The 16,136-nt window shown below is 36.0% G+C and overlaps 2 protein-coding genes across 2 annotated transcripts; both read left to right on the top strand.

Annotated features, from left to right (window-relative positions):
- Window positions 1-194: 194 nt before the first annotated feature.
- LOC119571650 lies at window positions 195-13,470 on the top strand (the record flags this gene model as incomplete). The annotated part of the gene is made up of 11 exons (XM_037918853.1): window positions 195-295; window positions 1,053-1,087; window positions 1,247-1,264; window positions 1,528-2,454; window positions 2,504-2,692; window positions 2,838-3,298; window positions 8,141-8,297; window positions 10,480-10,497; window positions 12,008-12,149; window positions 13,048-13,106; window positions 13,426-13,470. Coding segments are annotated over 11 exons (2,152 nt in total), but the record flags the coding sequence as incomplete, so codon positions are not given.
- LOC119571651 (death-associated inhibitor of apoptosis 2-like) lies at window positions 12,356-15,543 on the top strand (the record flags this gene model as incomplete). Its single annotated transcript, XM_037918854.1, has 4 exons — window positions 12,356-12,938; window positions 13,048-14,384; window positions 14,521-14,666; window positions 14,839-15,543. Coding segments are annotated over exons 2-4 (1,701 nt in total), but the record flags the coding sequence as incomplete, so codon positions are not given.
- Window positions 15,544-16,136: the final 593 nt, after the last annotated feature.

The raw sequence follows: 16,136 nt of genomic DNA, 5'->3' as shown, positions 1-16,136 counted from the left end.
CATAAGTGACTAGCCCGGCATCGCCAATTCCCTCGGTAACCTATTCTGGTAGTCCTCGATGGAATGTCTCAATCGCTTTTCTTCGTATCTTAGACAATCGTAGCTGACGAACGGCATGTTCCTGTATACTCTAGTGGATCGATGGGAGATGTCTCATGTTCGCTGACTGGTTAACCGATATTCTCCTGCTGCAGAAAACTGTTAGGATGTGATATGTCCATCGTCTTCGGTTACATTAATCTGGCACTGGCTATGAAAACATTTCTTATAGACGAATTAGAGATCTTCTCCCGATGTAACATATGTTTACACTACACTTAAAAGTACAGGAACCGGAGGAGGAGAAGGAGGAGAGAGTCGAGTCGAGTCGAGTCGAGTCGAGTCTAACTCTTTATATCATCAGTCGGTGTTTATATAGCTAGGCCGTGTTTCTAAATACGTATGTCCGTCGGTCTTGAGCGTTCAACACAACGTTTCGGAATACTTATTATTAGAATTTAACAAAGGACTCTTCCGTTCACATCGATCTTACAATACGTTAGTGATGAAACGTTGACAGATGAGAAGCGTCGAGAAGATAAACTTATAGTTACTTAAAAACTCGACTTGGTATATTAGTATAATATCACCCCTAATATAAAGAGACAGAAATCGGTTTTAAAAATCATCTCAAGCCGACTAATCGATAAGTTAAAAAAACATATGTGATCTTCCTTTAACCTGAACGGAAACACAACCTCTAAATATAGATCTGATTCTTCCTTCCAAGAATCTTCGGAAACAAAACGATTTTATATCTTCTCGGAATAATTACAGTTCAACAAAACTTTATATTGACTACTCACTTTATAAAATTATCGTAGTGAGTATTTGGTTCCCAACGTTTTTATTTTTCTCTCTGAAAATACGATTTCGATAATGCAGTTTTTACGGTGTGTCCTCCATTAAAATATGTCCACTTTTAAAATATGTCCACTTTTAAGACATGTCCAGTTTTTAAGATGTGTCCACTTTTAAAATATGTCCACTTTTTAAATATGTCCACTTTTAAGATGTGTCCTCTTTTAAGACATGTCCAGTTTTTAAGGTGTGTCCTCTTTTAAGACATGTCCAGTTTTTAAGGTGTGTCCACTTTTAAAACATGTCCAGTTTTTAAGATATGTCCACTTTTAAAATATGTCCACTTTTAAGACATGTCCATTTTTTTAAGACATGTCCATATTTTAAAACATGTCCATTTTTTCAGACATATCCAACTCTCAAAGTAAGTTTAAACGGCTATTTTCCGTGATTATAATAAACACGATTTAATAAAGACGAATCATAAGAATAGAATATGTGTTGCTGTAGATTCAAGGATCGTGATCAATTTATCGTTTCGATGGGGCAACAGACATATTTTGATATACTATAATGTGATTTTATACAGTACGCATACACACACACACACACACAAAACTATATAAACGTGTGTATTGTGCAGCTACATCATATATCGAACATCAGTCTATACTACACGATTCGTAGAGCAAAATGTCTGATCCAGGGAACATGGACAATGCAACTGATATTGATCGTGATCTTACCCGTATGTGCGAGGAGACACATCGAGCAAATACATATGGGGATTGTGATCAATATGTTCACCATCCAAAAATAATGGCAAAAGCTGGTTTCTATGAACTAGATAAGAGACTGATTTGCTTCAGATGTGGTTTAAACATCGATATCGATGACATTGGAAAAACTGATGACATCGTGGAAGTTCACCAGACAAAGAGGCCAAGTTGTGTATTCGCACGGAATTTACCTTCGCTTCCGAGATCGAGACTAGTTGTTGCGTCTGATTTAAGATACGAAACGAAAAGACTAGAAACCTTTATAGACTGGCCGTTAGGCGAAGTAATAGAAGCAAGGGATCTTGCCGCCGCTGGCTTTTTTTATTCAAGAAGGAACGTTGAGTGCATTTGTTTCTGTTGCAAGGTGCGCATATCGTTTAAACCGTGTACACGGCACGGTTGCTGTGCTCGACACGCTTCTACGTCTCAATATATAACAGAAAAACATTTAAATAGCGCCTACTGTGATTTTGCAATGGAAAAGGTAACCGGTAATGTACCTATTCGTATAAATAAGATTATAAGTAAGATCATCGGTCATCAAGAAACAGATAACGAAAAAAACAGCTGTGGTAACAACGAAGGAAGAAGCCGTGGAGCTAGTGGCGAAGAAGACGGTGGAGATTCACGCGAGTCGGAAAATGACAGTTCCTCGAGAATCAGTGCTGGTAACATATTATCGGAGATGGGTATCGAATCGTATTCTGGACCAGAGCACGAAAATTTCGTAACGCCAATAAGTCGCAAATACACCTATGACGATTGGCCTCTGGGAGATATAATGCTCCCCAAAAAACTGATAGCTGCTGGATTCTTTTATTCGGGTAAACCTCTTTAGACAAAATAGACAGTCGTGAGGCTTAGTAAATACATAACATTTATTTTCGGATCGAAGCATCGCTATTGATACCAATCTTCCGTTTTCAGGGTACGGCGACCACGTAAATTGTTTCCACTGTGGTGTTGGTATCCGCAATTGGGAAAAGGGTGATGACCCATGGACACAACACGCTATGTGGAATCCTGAGTGTCATTATGTTCGAACCTTAATGGGACAAACATTTATCGATACGGTAAGATATTATGTGCTCCAGATATTCTAATATATTCTTTCTAGCTTGCAATAATGCGGTTATATATATATATACGAGATGTATATTTTCAATATGTATCATTTGATTATAGAGTGTTAATTTTAACCAATTTTTTACTTTCAAGGCAAAGACGGTCAAGAATGTGCTTTTTAGAAAACCTACTCGTGAAAGAACTTATTCTGTAACGGACGAAGATTGGAATGCTGTTATGGGTCTGGATATCACCAAAGATTTGCTGATATCACTCTTTCCAGTTGCTGCCGTCAGAGATTGTGTTCGAGAACAGATTCTAGTTCATAAAATCCCATTTATTACCAAACATGAAGGTCTTTATTATGTGAGAGAGAAAATAGCAGCATACGGTAATATGGATATAACCTTAGCAAAAAAGATCAGCCATATGAGCACGGAATATATTCAAAATTACCATGCGGTATATTCTGTGATGTATTTTTTGATGGACCTTAAGAGAATATTCATTATGAATCAAGATGTAGATCGGAATGTCTCTATTGATTTATTCAAACCGGATCAGTCATTATTTCTGTTCAGACAACCTTCATATAACCCTGTCGCAACACCAATGTATCAATATCGATTATCGTTCACTATTCCGCATCCATCTCATAATAGCGATTTTAAATTTCAGCAGGAATATCGTATAGCATTAGAGCAACTTAATAGAGGGCTACCTGTTCATGTCACGAATTTATATTTCCGGGAGAGGGATAGCATCTCCCTCTTTGATATATGGAATCACTTGATTCGGCTTTCTATAATAATCAATGACAACAATAGGAGTAGTGGCAGCAGTATTAATATAGAGTAATAATAATAATAATAATAATAATAATAATAATAATAATAATAATAGTAGTAGTAGTAGTAGTAGTAGTAGTAGTAGTAGTATAATAATAATAATAATAATAATAATAATAATAATAATAATAATAATAATAATGACGATGATGACGATGATGATGATGATGATGATAAAAATTCCTATGATGTATTCAGTGTGATTAGGGAACACCACCAACGCCAGGAAGATGAAGAAAGAAGTTCTGAAATAAAAGGTAAGACCCTATGTTTGTAGGAGTAATACATATGTGTTTTGTATTTAACTCTAATGTATGGCGAGAAGCAAAGTGATGTACATATGTCTTGTATAATATTGTGTTATATCTCTGACTCTATCTTATTAAATAGAAGAAGTTCTATACCTTAAATTTTAAAAAAAAGTTATTTTTTTTTTTTGGGTAAAAAAACCCCAAAAGGGAATTTTTTATAAACAAAAAAAAAATATAAAAAAAGCCCAAAAAAAAATTTGGGAAAAACCCCAATTCACTTTTCTTTTTTTCAAAAAAAAAAAAAGGGAACACCCAAAAATTTACTCTACAACTGGGGTCTTCCCTTTTTATTTCAAAACTTTTTCTTATCTTCCTGGCTTTGGGGGTTTTCCCCAATAACGAATACATCATGGGAATTTTTTATTTAATCTAATCATGTATCCGTCATTATTTTTATTTTTTTTTATTATTTTATTATTATTATTATTTTATTATTATTTTATTATTACTATACTATATACTATATACTACTATACTATTACTATTATTATTTTTATTATTTTATTATTATTATTATTTTTAACACTATTAATATGCTGCCACTACTCCTATTGTTGTCATTGATTTTTATGAAACCAAAATCAATGTTTCCATATATAAAAGAGGGAGAGCATCCCTCCCCGGAAATAAAAATTTCGTGACATGAACAGGTAGCCCTCTTTTAAGGCTTAAGCTATCGTATTCCTGTGAAATTTAAAATCGTTTTATGAGTGGATGGGGAAAGTGAACGAAAATGTATTGTACATTGGGGTTGCGAAGGGGTTTATATAAAGTTGTTGAACGAAATAATGACTGATTCCGGTTTTGAATAAATCAATAGGACATTCCGATCACATTTTGTTCTAATGAATATTCTTTTAAAAGGCCCATAAAAAAAATACATCACAAATATACCCCCCATGGAAATTTTTGAATTTTCCCGTGCTCATATGGCATTTTTTTTGCTAAGGTTAATCCATTTTACCGTATGTGCTATTTTCTCTCTCAATAAAAAAGCCCTTTCATTTTTGGGTAAAAAGGGGTTTTTATGAACTAGAATTTTTCCGAACACAATCTCTGACGGCGCAAGGGAAAGAGTGATTCAGAAAACTTTGGTGATATCCAGACCCATAAAGCATTCCAATCTTCGTCGTTACAGAATAAGTTCTTTCCGAGGGGTTTTCTAAAAAGCACATTCTTGCCCGTTTTTGCCTAAAAGTAAAAGAGGGTTAAAAAAAAACACTCTAAACAAAGGATACATTTTGAAAATAACATCTCGTATATATATAATAACCGCATTATTGCAAGCTAGAAAGAAATATTAAAATATTGGAGCACAAAATTTTCCCGTAGAAAATGTTGGCCCCTTTTAAGGGTTCGAACATAATGACACTAGGATTCCACATAGCGTGTTGTGCCCAGGGTCATCCCCCTTTTTCCCAAATTTGCGGATACCACCCCACAGTAAAAAATTTTACGTGGCCCCGTCCCCTGAAAACGGAAGATTGGTATCAATAGCGATGCTTCGACCCGAAAAAAAGTTATGTATTTACTAAGCCCCGAGTCTATTTTGTCAAAAGAGGTTTACCCGAAAAAAAGAACCCAGCAGTATCAGTTTTTTGGGAGTTTAATCTCCCAGAGGCAATCGTCATAGGTGTTTTTGCAAACTTATTGGCGTACGAAATTTCGTGCTCGGTCCGAATCCCCCTTCGATACCCTCCCGATAATATGTTACCAGCACTGATTCTCGAGGAACTGTCATTTTCCGACTCGCGTGAATCTCCACGTTTTCTTCGAAATAGCCCACGGCTTTTCTTTGTTCCCACAGCTTTTTTTTTCGTTATCTGTTTCTTGATGACGATTCTTATTTAAAAATTTATTTACAATAGGTATATTACCGGTTCCCTTTTTCCATTGCAAAACCAGTAGGGCTTTTTAAATGTTTTTTTATATTTTGAGAGTAGAAGGGTCGAGCAAGCAACTCCCGTGTACAGGTTAAAGATATGCGCCCCTTTGCAACAGAAAAAAAATGCATCAACTTTCCCTTCTTGAAAAAAAAAAACCCAGCGGCGAAAGACCCCTTTGCTTCTTTTATTGCCTAAGGCCCAGTCTAAAAAGGTTTTCTAGTTTTTCTTTTTCGATCTTAAATGAGCAACAACTAGTCTCGATCTCGGAAGCAAAGGAAAATTTCCGTGCGAATACAAAATTTGGCCTCTTTGTGGGGGAAATTTTCCACGAGTCATCAGTTTTCCAATGTCATCGATATCGATTTTTAAAACCCACATTGAAGAAAATCAGCTTTTTTATTGTTCATAGAAACCGCTTTTGCCATATTCTTGGATGGGAACATTTTGATCACAACCCCCATATGTATTTGCCGATGTGTTCTCGCACATGGGAAGATCACGTCAAATCAGTTGCTTTGTCCATTTTCCCGGATAGACATTTTTCTTACGAATCGGTGATAGATGATTTTCGATATATAGTAGCCCCACAATACACCGTTTATATTTTTTGGTGTGTGTGTGTGTGTATGGTACTGTATAAAATACATTAAGTATATAAAAATATGTCTGTGCCCCATCGAAACGATAAATTTGATCACGATCCTTGAATCTACAGAAAAAATATCTATTCTTATGATTGTCTTTATTAAATGGTTTATAATAGGGAAAATAGCCTTTTAAACTTACTTGAGATTTGGATATGCTGAAAAAATGGACATTTTTTAAAATATGGACATGTTTTAAAAAAAAAGGGACATGTTTTAAAAAAGGGGACATATTTTAAAATGGAATATTTAAAAACTGGACATGTTTTAATAGTGGACATATTTTAAAAGAGGAAACATTTTAAAAACTGGGACATGCTTAAAATGGAATATTTTAAAAAGAGGAAATAAAAAAAAAAAATGGAAATTTTTTAAAAGTGGACATCCCTTAAAAAGGGAATGTCTTAAAAGGGGAAAACCCTTAAAACGGACAGTCTTAAAGGGAACATCTTAAAAACTGGAATGTCTTAAAAGTGGACATATTTTAAAGGGACACATTTTAAAAAGGGGCATTTTTTAAAAGTGGCACATCAAAAAAAACGGACATGTCTTAAAAGAGGAAAATTTTAAAAAAACGGGGACAGTTTTAAAAAGGGGACATATTTTAAAAGTGGACAATCTTAAAAAGGGGAAAATTTTTTAAAAGTGGACATATTTTAAAAGTGGAATATTTAAAAAAGTGGACATTTTTTAAAAGTGGAAAACATCTTAAAAAGGACATGTCTTAAAAGTGGACATATTTTAAAAGGGACATTTTTTAAATGGAGGACCCACCGAAAAAAATGCATTACGAAATCGTTTTTTAGAGAGAAAAAAAAAACTTTGGGAACCAAATTCACTACGATAATTTTATAAGGAGTAGTCAATTAAAGTTTTGTTGAACTGAATTTTCGAGAAGATATAAAAAGTTTTGTTTCCAAGATTTTGGGAAAGGGAAGAATCAGTTTATTTTTTGGGGTGTTTTTCCGTTCAGGTTAAAGGAAGATCACATTTTTTTTTAACATGATAGTCGGCTTGAGATGATTTAAAAAAACCCCGTTTTCTGTCTCTTTAATTGGGGGTGATATTATACAAAATTACCAAGTAAATTTTTTAAGAACTATAAGTTTATCTTCTCGACGCTTTCTCATTGTCAACGTTCATCACTAAGTATTGAAAGGAACGATGTGAACGGAAGAGCCCTTTTTTAAAAATTTAATAATAAGTTTTCCGAAACTTGATTGAACGCTCAAGACCGACGGACTACGTATTTAAAAAACACGGCAGCTATAAAAACCGACTGATGAATAAAGAGTTGACTGACCGACCGCTCGATCGACTTCCCTCCTTCTCCCCCTCCGGGTTCTTATTTTTAAGGAGTGTAAACATATGTTACATGGGAGAGATTCTAATTCGTTAAAGAAATGTTTTCATAGCCAGTGCCAGTTTAAGAAAACCGAAGACGAGGAATATCACATCCTAACAGTTTTCTGCAGCGGAAAGAATATCGGTTAACCACGTCAGCGAACATGAGACATCCCCCATCGCCCCCCTAGGTTACAGGAACATCCCTTTCGTCAGCTACGATTTCTAAGATAAAAGAAAAGCGATAGGAACCTCATCGACTGGCCCATGAATGGGAAAAAAACCGTCAGAATTGGGGCCGAGGATTTTACTATCTCGGGAAAAGGATCACGTGCGGTTCTTTGAGAGGGATATTTGGGCCAAAAAAAAATGACACGCCAAGAGGAGAACATGAACCCCTTTTTTCCCACTGCCCTTTATTAGGGGTCAGCCAACTGGAAATGTTCCCATTGTTAAAGGCAATATCTTGCCGGGTTACGGTACTACATGCGAGTCTGGCGTTTGCGGATCAAGACGTGTTGAGGCCGACGCTTGCAGTTTTTGTCGAGACATATGGCGGATGTACCCCAAAGCAGTGGGGGTTGGTATTTTTATCGTGATAGGTTATGAACACTTATCTAACTCTTTAACCCTTTGAGCTCAATCCAGATTTTCCTGCTAGTTTCGTCTCCAGGGGGATCCCCGGGGAGAAACTGGTCTCTCCCAGCTTCTGGACCAAAACGAAGTTTTTCACGACTTTAGATAGCCGTTTGAAAGCATGCGAAGGGGGCCCATCCTGGGTTGCATGCACGGATTTTCCCGAAGCGGTTTTCTACTGTGGTAAAATGTTTTTTATTTTAAAATTGTATATTATATATATATTATACATAATTTAAAAAAAAAACATTGTCCCACAGTAAAAAAAACCAGCTTGGGAAGATCTCGGCAGGGCAGACCGAGGTGGGCCATCCTTCGAATAGCTTTTCAATCGGCTATTAATGTCGTGAAATCATTTCTTTTCGGTCCAGAATGTGGTAGGACCAGTTCACCCCGGAGTTTCCCCCTGTGAGAGAAACGATAGCGGGGAAAAAAATTGGATGAGCTAAAGGAGTAAAGAGTTAGAACAGTTTTTTTTTTTTTAAAACATAAAGCGAAAAAGATACAAACCATCATGCTTCGGGAAGACCCGGGATATGTCCGACAAAAACTGCAAGCGTGGGCCTCAACACGTCTTGATCGCAACGTCCAGACTCGCATGTAGTCCCGGAACCTGCTAAGATATTGCCTTAAACAAGGGGAACTTTTCCATTTGGCTGACCCCTAATTTAAAAGGGGCAGGGGGGAAAAAGGGCGTTCAGTTCTCCTCTTGGGGTGTCAGTTTTTCGGGCCCCAAAAACATCCCTTTTGCAGAAGATACACGACAGTGATCATCTTCCTGAGTAGTAAAATCCGTCGGCCCCCCAAATTTCGACGGTTTCAGCTTTCATGGGGCCCAGTCGATAAAGGGTTTCCCTAATCGCTTTCTTCGTTTTTTAGACAACGTCGAGAAGGGATTTTTCTGTATACTCTAGGGGTATGAGGGAGATGTCTCATTTCGCTGAACGTGGTTAACCGATATTTTCCTGCGCAAAAAATGTTGGGAGTGTGTCCATCGTCTTGGTTTAATTAATTGGAACTGGCTATGAAAACATTTCTTATAGACGAATTAGAGATCTTCTCCCGAGTAACATATGTTTACATACATTAAAAAAAAGTACGGGAAACGGAGGAGGAGAGGGGGAGAGCGAGTCGAGTCGAGTCGAGTCGAGTTAACTCTTTATATCATCAGTGGGGTTTTTATATAGCTGGCCGGTTTTTAAATACGTATGCCCGTCGGTTTTGAGCGTTCAATACAACGTTTCGGAAACTTATTATTAGAATTTAACAAAGGACTCTTCCTTTCCACGACTAAAAAACGTTAGGATGAAACTTTGCAGATGAGAAGGCGAGAAGATAAACTTATAGTTATTAAAAAATTGACTGGTTATTAGTATAATATCCCCCCTAATAAAAGAGACAGAAATGGGGTTTTAAAAATCATTAAAGCCGAAATCGATAATTTAAAAAAACATATGTGACTTCCCTTTAACCTGAAGGGAAAAAAACCCCAAAATATAGATTGATTCTTCCTTTCCAAGAACCCCGGAAACAAAAGATTTATATCTTCTCGAAAAAATTTACAGTTCAAAAAAATTTTTATAGGCTACTACTTTAAAAAATTTCGTAGTGAGTATGGTTCCAACGTTTTATTTTTCTCTCTGAAATAGATTTCGATAATGCAGTTTTACGGTGGTCCTCCATTAAAATATGCCCATTTTTTAAGATATGCCCACTTTTAAAAAGCCCACTTTTAAATATGTCCATTTTTTAAGATAGTCCACTTTAAAATATGCCCCATTTTTTAAGAATGTCCAGTTTTAAGATGTGCCTCTTTAAGAATGTCCAGTTTTTAAATGGTCCATTTTTAAAAGACGTCCATTTTTTTAAGGGTGTGTCTCTTTTAAGACATGTCCAGTTTTAAGGGTATGCCATTTTTAAAATATGTCCATTTTTTAAAGATGTGCCCTCTTTTAAAATAGTCCACTTTTAGACGCCATTTTTTAAGTGTGCCCCTTTTTTAAAATAGCCCACTTTAAAACATGTCCAGTTTTAAGATTTTCCATTTTTAAAAAAATATGTCACTTTTAAGACATGTCCATTTTTTAAGACATGCCCAAATTTTTTAAAACTGCCCTTTTTTTCAGACATATCCAAAATCTCAAGTAATTTTAAACGGCATTTTCCTGATTATAATAAACACGATTTAAAAAAAGAGAATCATAAGAATAGAATATGTGTTGCTGTAGTTTTCAAGGACGTGATCAATTTATCTTTTCGATGGGGCAAAGACATTTTTGAATACTATAATGTGATTTTTACGTACGCATACAAAAAAAAACACAAAAAATATAAAGTGGTATTGTGCAGTTTTAAAAATCATATATCGAACACAGTCTAATTTAACACGATTTTTGAAAAAAATGTCTGACCGGGGAACAGGGACAATAAAATGAATTGATCGTGATTTTACCCGTATGTGGAGGAAAGGGACACATCGAGCAAATCCCATAGGGGGATTGGACAAAGTTAACCACCAAGAAAATGGAAAAAGGGGTTTTTGAACTAGATAAGGACTGATTGTTTCAGATGTTTTTTTAAACATCGAATCGAAAATTTGGGAAAAAAACTGAGACATGTGGAAGTCCCCAGAAAAAGGGGCCCAAAATTTTGTTTTTCGCACGGAATTTACCTCGCTTCCGAGATCGAGACTTTTTGTTGCTCTGTTTTAAGATACAAACAAAAAAGGATAAAAACCTTTTAGACTGGCCGTTAGGCAAAAGTAATAGAAGAAAGGGATCTTCCGCTGGCTTTTTTATTCAAAAAGGAACGTGAGTGAATTTGTTTCTGTTGAAAGGTGCGCATATCGTTTAAACCCGGTACAGGGCACGGTTGCGTGCTCGACACGTTCTAGTCTCAATATATAACAAAAAAAACATTTAAATGGGCCCCTACGTGTTTTTGCAATGGAAAAGGTAACCGGTAATTACCTATTCGTAAAAAAAGATTTATAAGTAAGATCATCGGTCACAAGAAAAAGATAACGAAAAAAAAGCTGGGGTAAAAAACAAAGAAGAAGCGTGGAGCTGTGGCGAAAAAGACGGGGAGATTCACGGAGTGGGAAAAAATGACAGTTCCTCGAGAATCAGGTGAACATTTTATCGGAGATGGGTATCGAATGTTTTTGGGGGACAGAGCACGAAAATTTGTAACGCCAATAAGCGCAAATACACCTAGACGTTGCCTCGGGGAGATATAATGCCCCCCAAAAAAAGATAGTGCTGGATTTTTTTTGGGAAAACCCTCTTTAGACAAAATAGGACATTTTGGGGGGTAGTAAAACATAACTTTTTTTTTGGGATCGAAGCATCGCATTGTACCAATCTCGTTTCAGGGTACGGCGACCACGAAAAATTGTTCACTGTGGGTTGGTACGCATTGGAAAAGGGTGATGACCATGGACACAACACCTATGTGGAATCCTGAGTGTCTTATGTTCGAACCTTAATGGACAAACATTTATCGATACGGTAGATATTATGTGCTCATTTATTCTAATAAAATTCTTTCTAGCTTGAAATTTAATCGGTTTATTTTTATATAAAACGAGATGTTATTTTCAATATGTATCATTTGATTATAGAGTGTTAATTTTAACCAATCTTTACTTTCAAGGCAAAGACGGTCAGAATGTGCTTTTTAGAAACCTCTCGTGAAAAAAATTTTCTGTTAACGGACGAAGATTGGAATGCTGTTATGGTTGGATATACCAAAGTTTTGCGGATATCACTCTTCCAGTTGCTGCCGTCAGAGATTGGTTCGAGAACGATTTAGTTCATAACCATTATTACCAAAAGAGGTCTTTATTATGGAGAGAGAAAATAGCAGCAACGGTAATATGGATACCTTAGCAAAAAGATCAGCCATATGAGCACGGAATATATTCAAAATTACCATGCGGTATATTCTGTGATGTATTTTTTGATGGACCTTAAGAGAATATTCATTATGAATCAAGATGTAGATCGGAATGTCTCTATTGATTTATTCAAACCGGATCAGTCATTATTTCTGTTCAGACAACCTTCATATAACCCTGTCGCAACACCGATGTATCAATATCGATTATCGTTCACTATTCCGCATCCATCTCATAATAGCGATTTTAAATTTCAGCAGGAATATCGTATAGCATTAGAGCAACTTAATAGAGGGCTACCTGTTCATGTCACGAATTTATATTTCCGGGAGAGGGATAGCATCTCCCTCTTTGATATATGGAATCACTTGATTCGGCTTTCTATAATAATCAATGACAACAATAGGAGTAGTGGCAGCAGTATTAATAGTAGTAATAATAATAATAATAATAATAATAATAATAATAATAATAATAATAGTAGTAGTAGTAGTAGTAGTAGTAGTAGTAGTAATAATAATAATAATAATAATAATAATAATAATAATAATAATAATAATAATAATAATAATGACGATGATGACGATGATGATGATGATGATGATAAAAATTCCTATGATGTATTCAGTGTGATTAGGGAACACCACCAACGCCAGGAAGATGAAGAAAGAAGTTCTGAAATAAAAGGTAAGACCCTATGTTGTAGAGTAAATTGTGTATCTCTGAAAAGAAAGTGATGTACATATGTCTTTATATATGTGTTATATTCTGCACATATAACTTTCTTTATTTACAGAGGCTCCTGATAGTGTAATTGGCGATCGATACTTATGCAAGATTTGCTTGAACTCTTGCGTAAAAACGGTTACTCTTCCCTGTCGTCATATGTCGTGTTGTGGTAATTGTATAGTGACTCAAACAAAGTGTCCTATTTGTAGGAAGAAGATTAAATATACTCTTGAACCCTATTTATAAAATAAAGAAAGATCTCGCAATATCACTATATGGTAATATAAAGATTATGAGAGGTATACATATACACGAGAATAAGAGATTTATTATTGTAGTGTGTATTTAGAGAGAAAAATAATATCGTGTAAACTGAAAATACTACTACTGTCATTTTATCGTTAATATTCCTTTGTAAACATGTAGTTCCCTTGTAATCCTGTAGGCGTATGATTTATTATTCGAATATAAAATAATTCTAGGTGTATAAACGTATATATATTTCTTTTCAACCTTGCCTATAAACGGTCATATGATCTGTTTACGATACTGTCATGTCGCAAAATATTCCATTACACATCGACGATCAGCAATATCATGTCGATTTTAGTGGTATGACAAGCGAATATAATCGCAGAATGACATTTGGGCACGAGTCGTCCTCGTATGTTATTAATCCAAAGATACTTGCAAAGGCTGGTTTTATGAGATGCGGTCTATCGTCTAAACAATACATAGTTTGTGTTAACTGTCATCTATATATCGACATAGACACCATCATGCCATGGGACGATATTGTGAAGATCCATAAGGATAAGAATCCGCTTTGTCTCCTCGCACGAAATCTACCTCCTCTTCCAAGATCAAAGATCTTTGAAAATCGTTTCGATCCAGCGACTGGATTACCGGCCGATTTAAGATACGAAATAAAGAGATTAGAAACATTCATAGATTGGCCAAACAAAGTGGTACAAGCAAAAGACTTAGCCGCTGCTGGATTTTTCTATACGAGAGACACAACCTGCTGCATCTGTTTTAGCTGTCACAAATACATGAATTTTTCTTACGATAAACCTATCGTTATAAGAGATATGCATTTAAAGAAAAGTCCTAACTGTAAGTTTGCACAGGGTAAGTCAGTAGGCAATATACCCATACGCATGAGTAACATTCTCAATAGTATTGTAAATCAGAAGAGAGTTGCAGTAACATCAGCAACAGCGACAGCGACAGCAACAGCGACAGTCGACCAGGAAGATTTGATAAAGACTCGATACGAATACGCTGGTCCGTTGCACGATTATTATAAAACGACCCAATCGCGGCTGGAGAGCTTTTTAAATTGGCCTCATCGTCATCGTCAAAAAATAGAGGCGCTAGTAGAGGCCGGATTCTATTATCTTGGTAAGTTCACCATTCGCTCTAGATCGAATGAAGTACAAACATATCGCCTCCTTTACTGTTCATGAGTCTTAGATAGTACTTATTAGTACGATAAGATCGTTTATATTAACATAGACTATTTATCGTTCGCTTTCAGGGATTAGCGATCACGTTCAATGCTTTCACTGCGGTGCTTGTCTTCGCAACTGGGAGGAAGATGACGATCCTTGGAGAGTACACGCCGAGTGGTATCCCGAATGCTATTACGTTCAATTAAAGAAGGGAAAAGAATTCATCGACAAGGTATACTATACAATCTTATAATTCTAGTTTAAATAGAGATATTCAGCTTTGACCCTCACCGTATATATATATATATATTCAAGACCGTCACTTATCGACTTATTGATTTTTAAGTAACATATCAGATAATCTTTATTCATTAGTGAGATGATTTTTTTATCTATCTTTCTAGGTCAGATTAGAAGTATCTCGTATACCGATGTGGAGACACAGTTCCAGCACCAGCCAAGATACATCGGAACATGATTGGAACATCCTCCTGGGTTTGGACTATACCAAACGCTTGATATTGGTGCAGGGGTTTCCCGTCGTTGCCGTTCGAGATGCGCTCTGCGAGCAAATTCTACAGACCGGCATACCTTTTTCCAGAGAGGTCGACTGTACTTCAGCTGTACGGAAAAAAATCGAATCGTACGAGGAAAAAAATAACAATAAACTATTGTCAGCAGAGCGTATTGCAAATTATCGAACGGTGTACGCTGTGATGCGATTTATACAAATGGTTATGGGAAAGAACTACAATCGTTCCTATCCTACCGGTTGTATCGAGAATTCGGTTTACCTGTATAAGCAGTCAGCCTTTAACGATAGCGGAGACCCCAATATCCCGATGTATCGTCATGAAATTTCCTTTAATCTTCCGTATCCCGATCACACATATACCGGCTATCATATCGAGAGCGAGTATCGCATGACACTGGACAGACTTAACTCTTACGAAATTACCTCTCGAATAAGTTCTATTCTAGATCAAGAACAGAGCGCATCCCTAACTGCGATATGGGGATATCTGGTTCGACAGACAACAACAACAAAAAAGACAAATACGTCAGCCTCTAATGTGGATAGGGGAGACATAACAAATGCACTAGATTCAGTAGGAGAAGCAGCAGCAGCAGCAGCAGCAGCAGCAGTAGATGAAGAAGAAGAACTAGAAGTAGAAGAAGAAGAAGAAGAACTAGAAGTAGAAGAAGAAGAAGAAGAAGATATTGTCGTAAGCGAACTCGAAAATCAGAGTGCAATAGGGATTACAATCGCACCAGTACCAACGATGACACCAATACCAACTGTACATACGAACGGACGTGATCTAATATTCCATACACGCTTATATATAATATCAAATGCGAATAGCAGAAGAGTTGTACCCTATCAAAATTTTAACAGTATTACAAGAGGAGAACCTGATATACAACACAGACAGTTCAATAATCGAGACGAAGAAGCCGAATCGAAACTTTCACGATCAACTGCAATAGAAGAAGGTAGTATGGTATAGATAGACTTATTATGTTTGTCAGATATATATATATAATGAGTATTCGTATATCTTTTTCTATCTACACTATTTCATTTTTCGTATTTTGTCTGTTTTTATATATTCTATACACATATACAAATATATATATATATTAAAATTATAATTTTTTTTGTATAGGGGAAAAAAAAAAAAAAAAAAAATTCCGAAAA

Source organism: Penaeus monodon, unplaced genomic scaffold (genome assembly GCF_015228065.2).
Source record: "Penaeus monodon isolate SGIC_2016 unplaced genomic scaffold, NSTDA_Pmon_1 PmonScaffold_7311, whole genome shotgun sequence".
Lineage (NCBI taxonomy): Eukaryota > Metazoa > Arthropoda > Malacostraca > Decapoda > Penaeidae > Penaeus > Penaeus monodon.
This window is presented reverse-complemented; position numbering and strand designations above follow the sequence as displayed.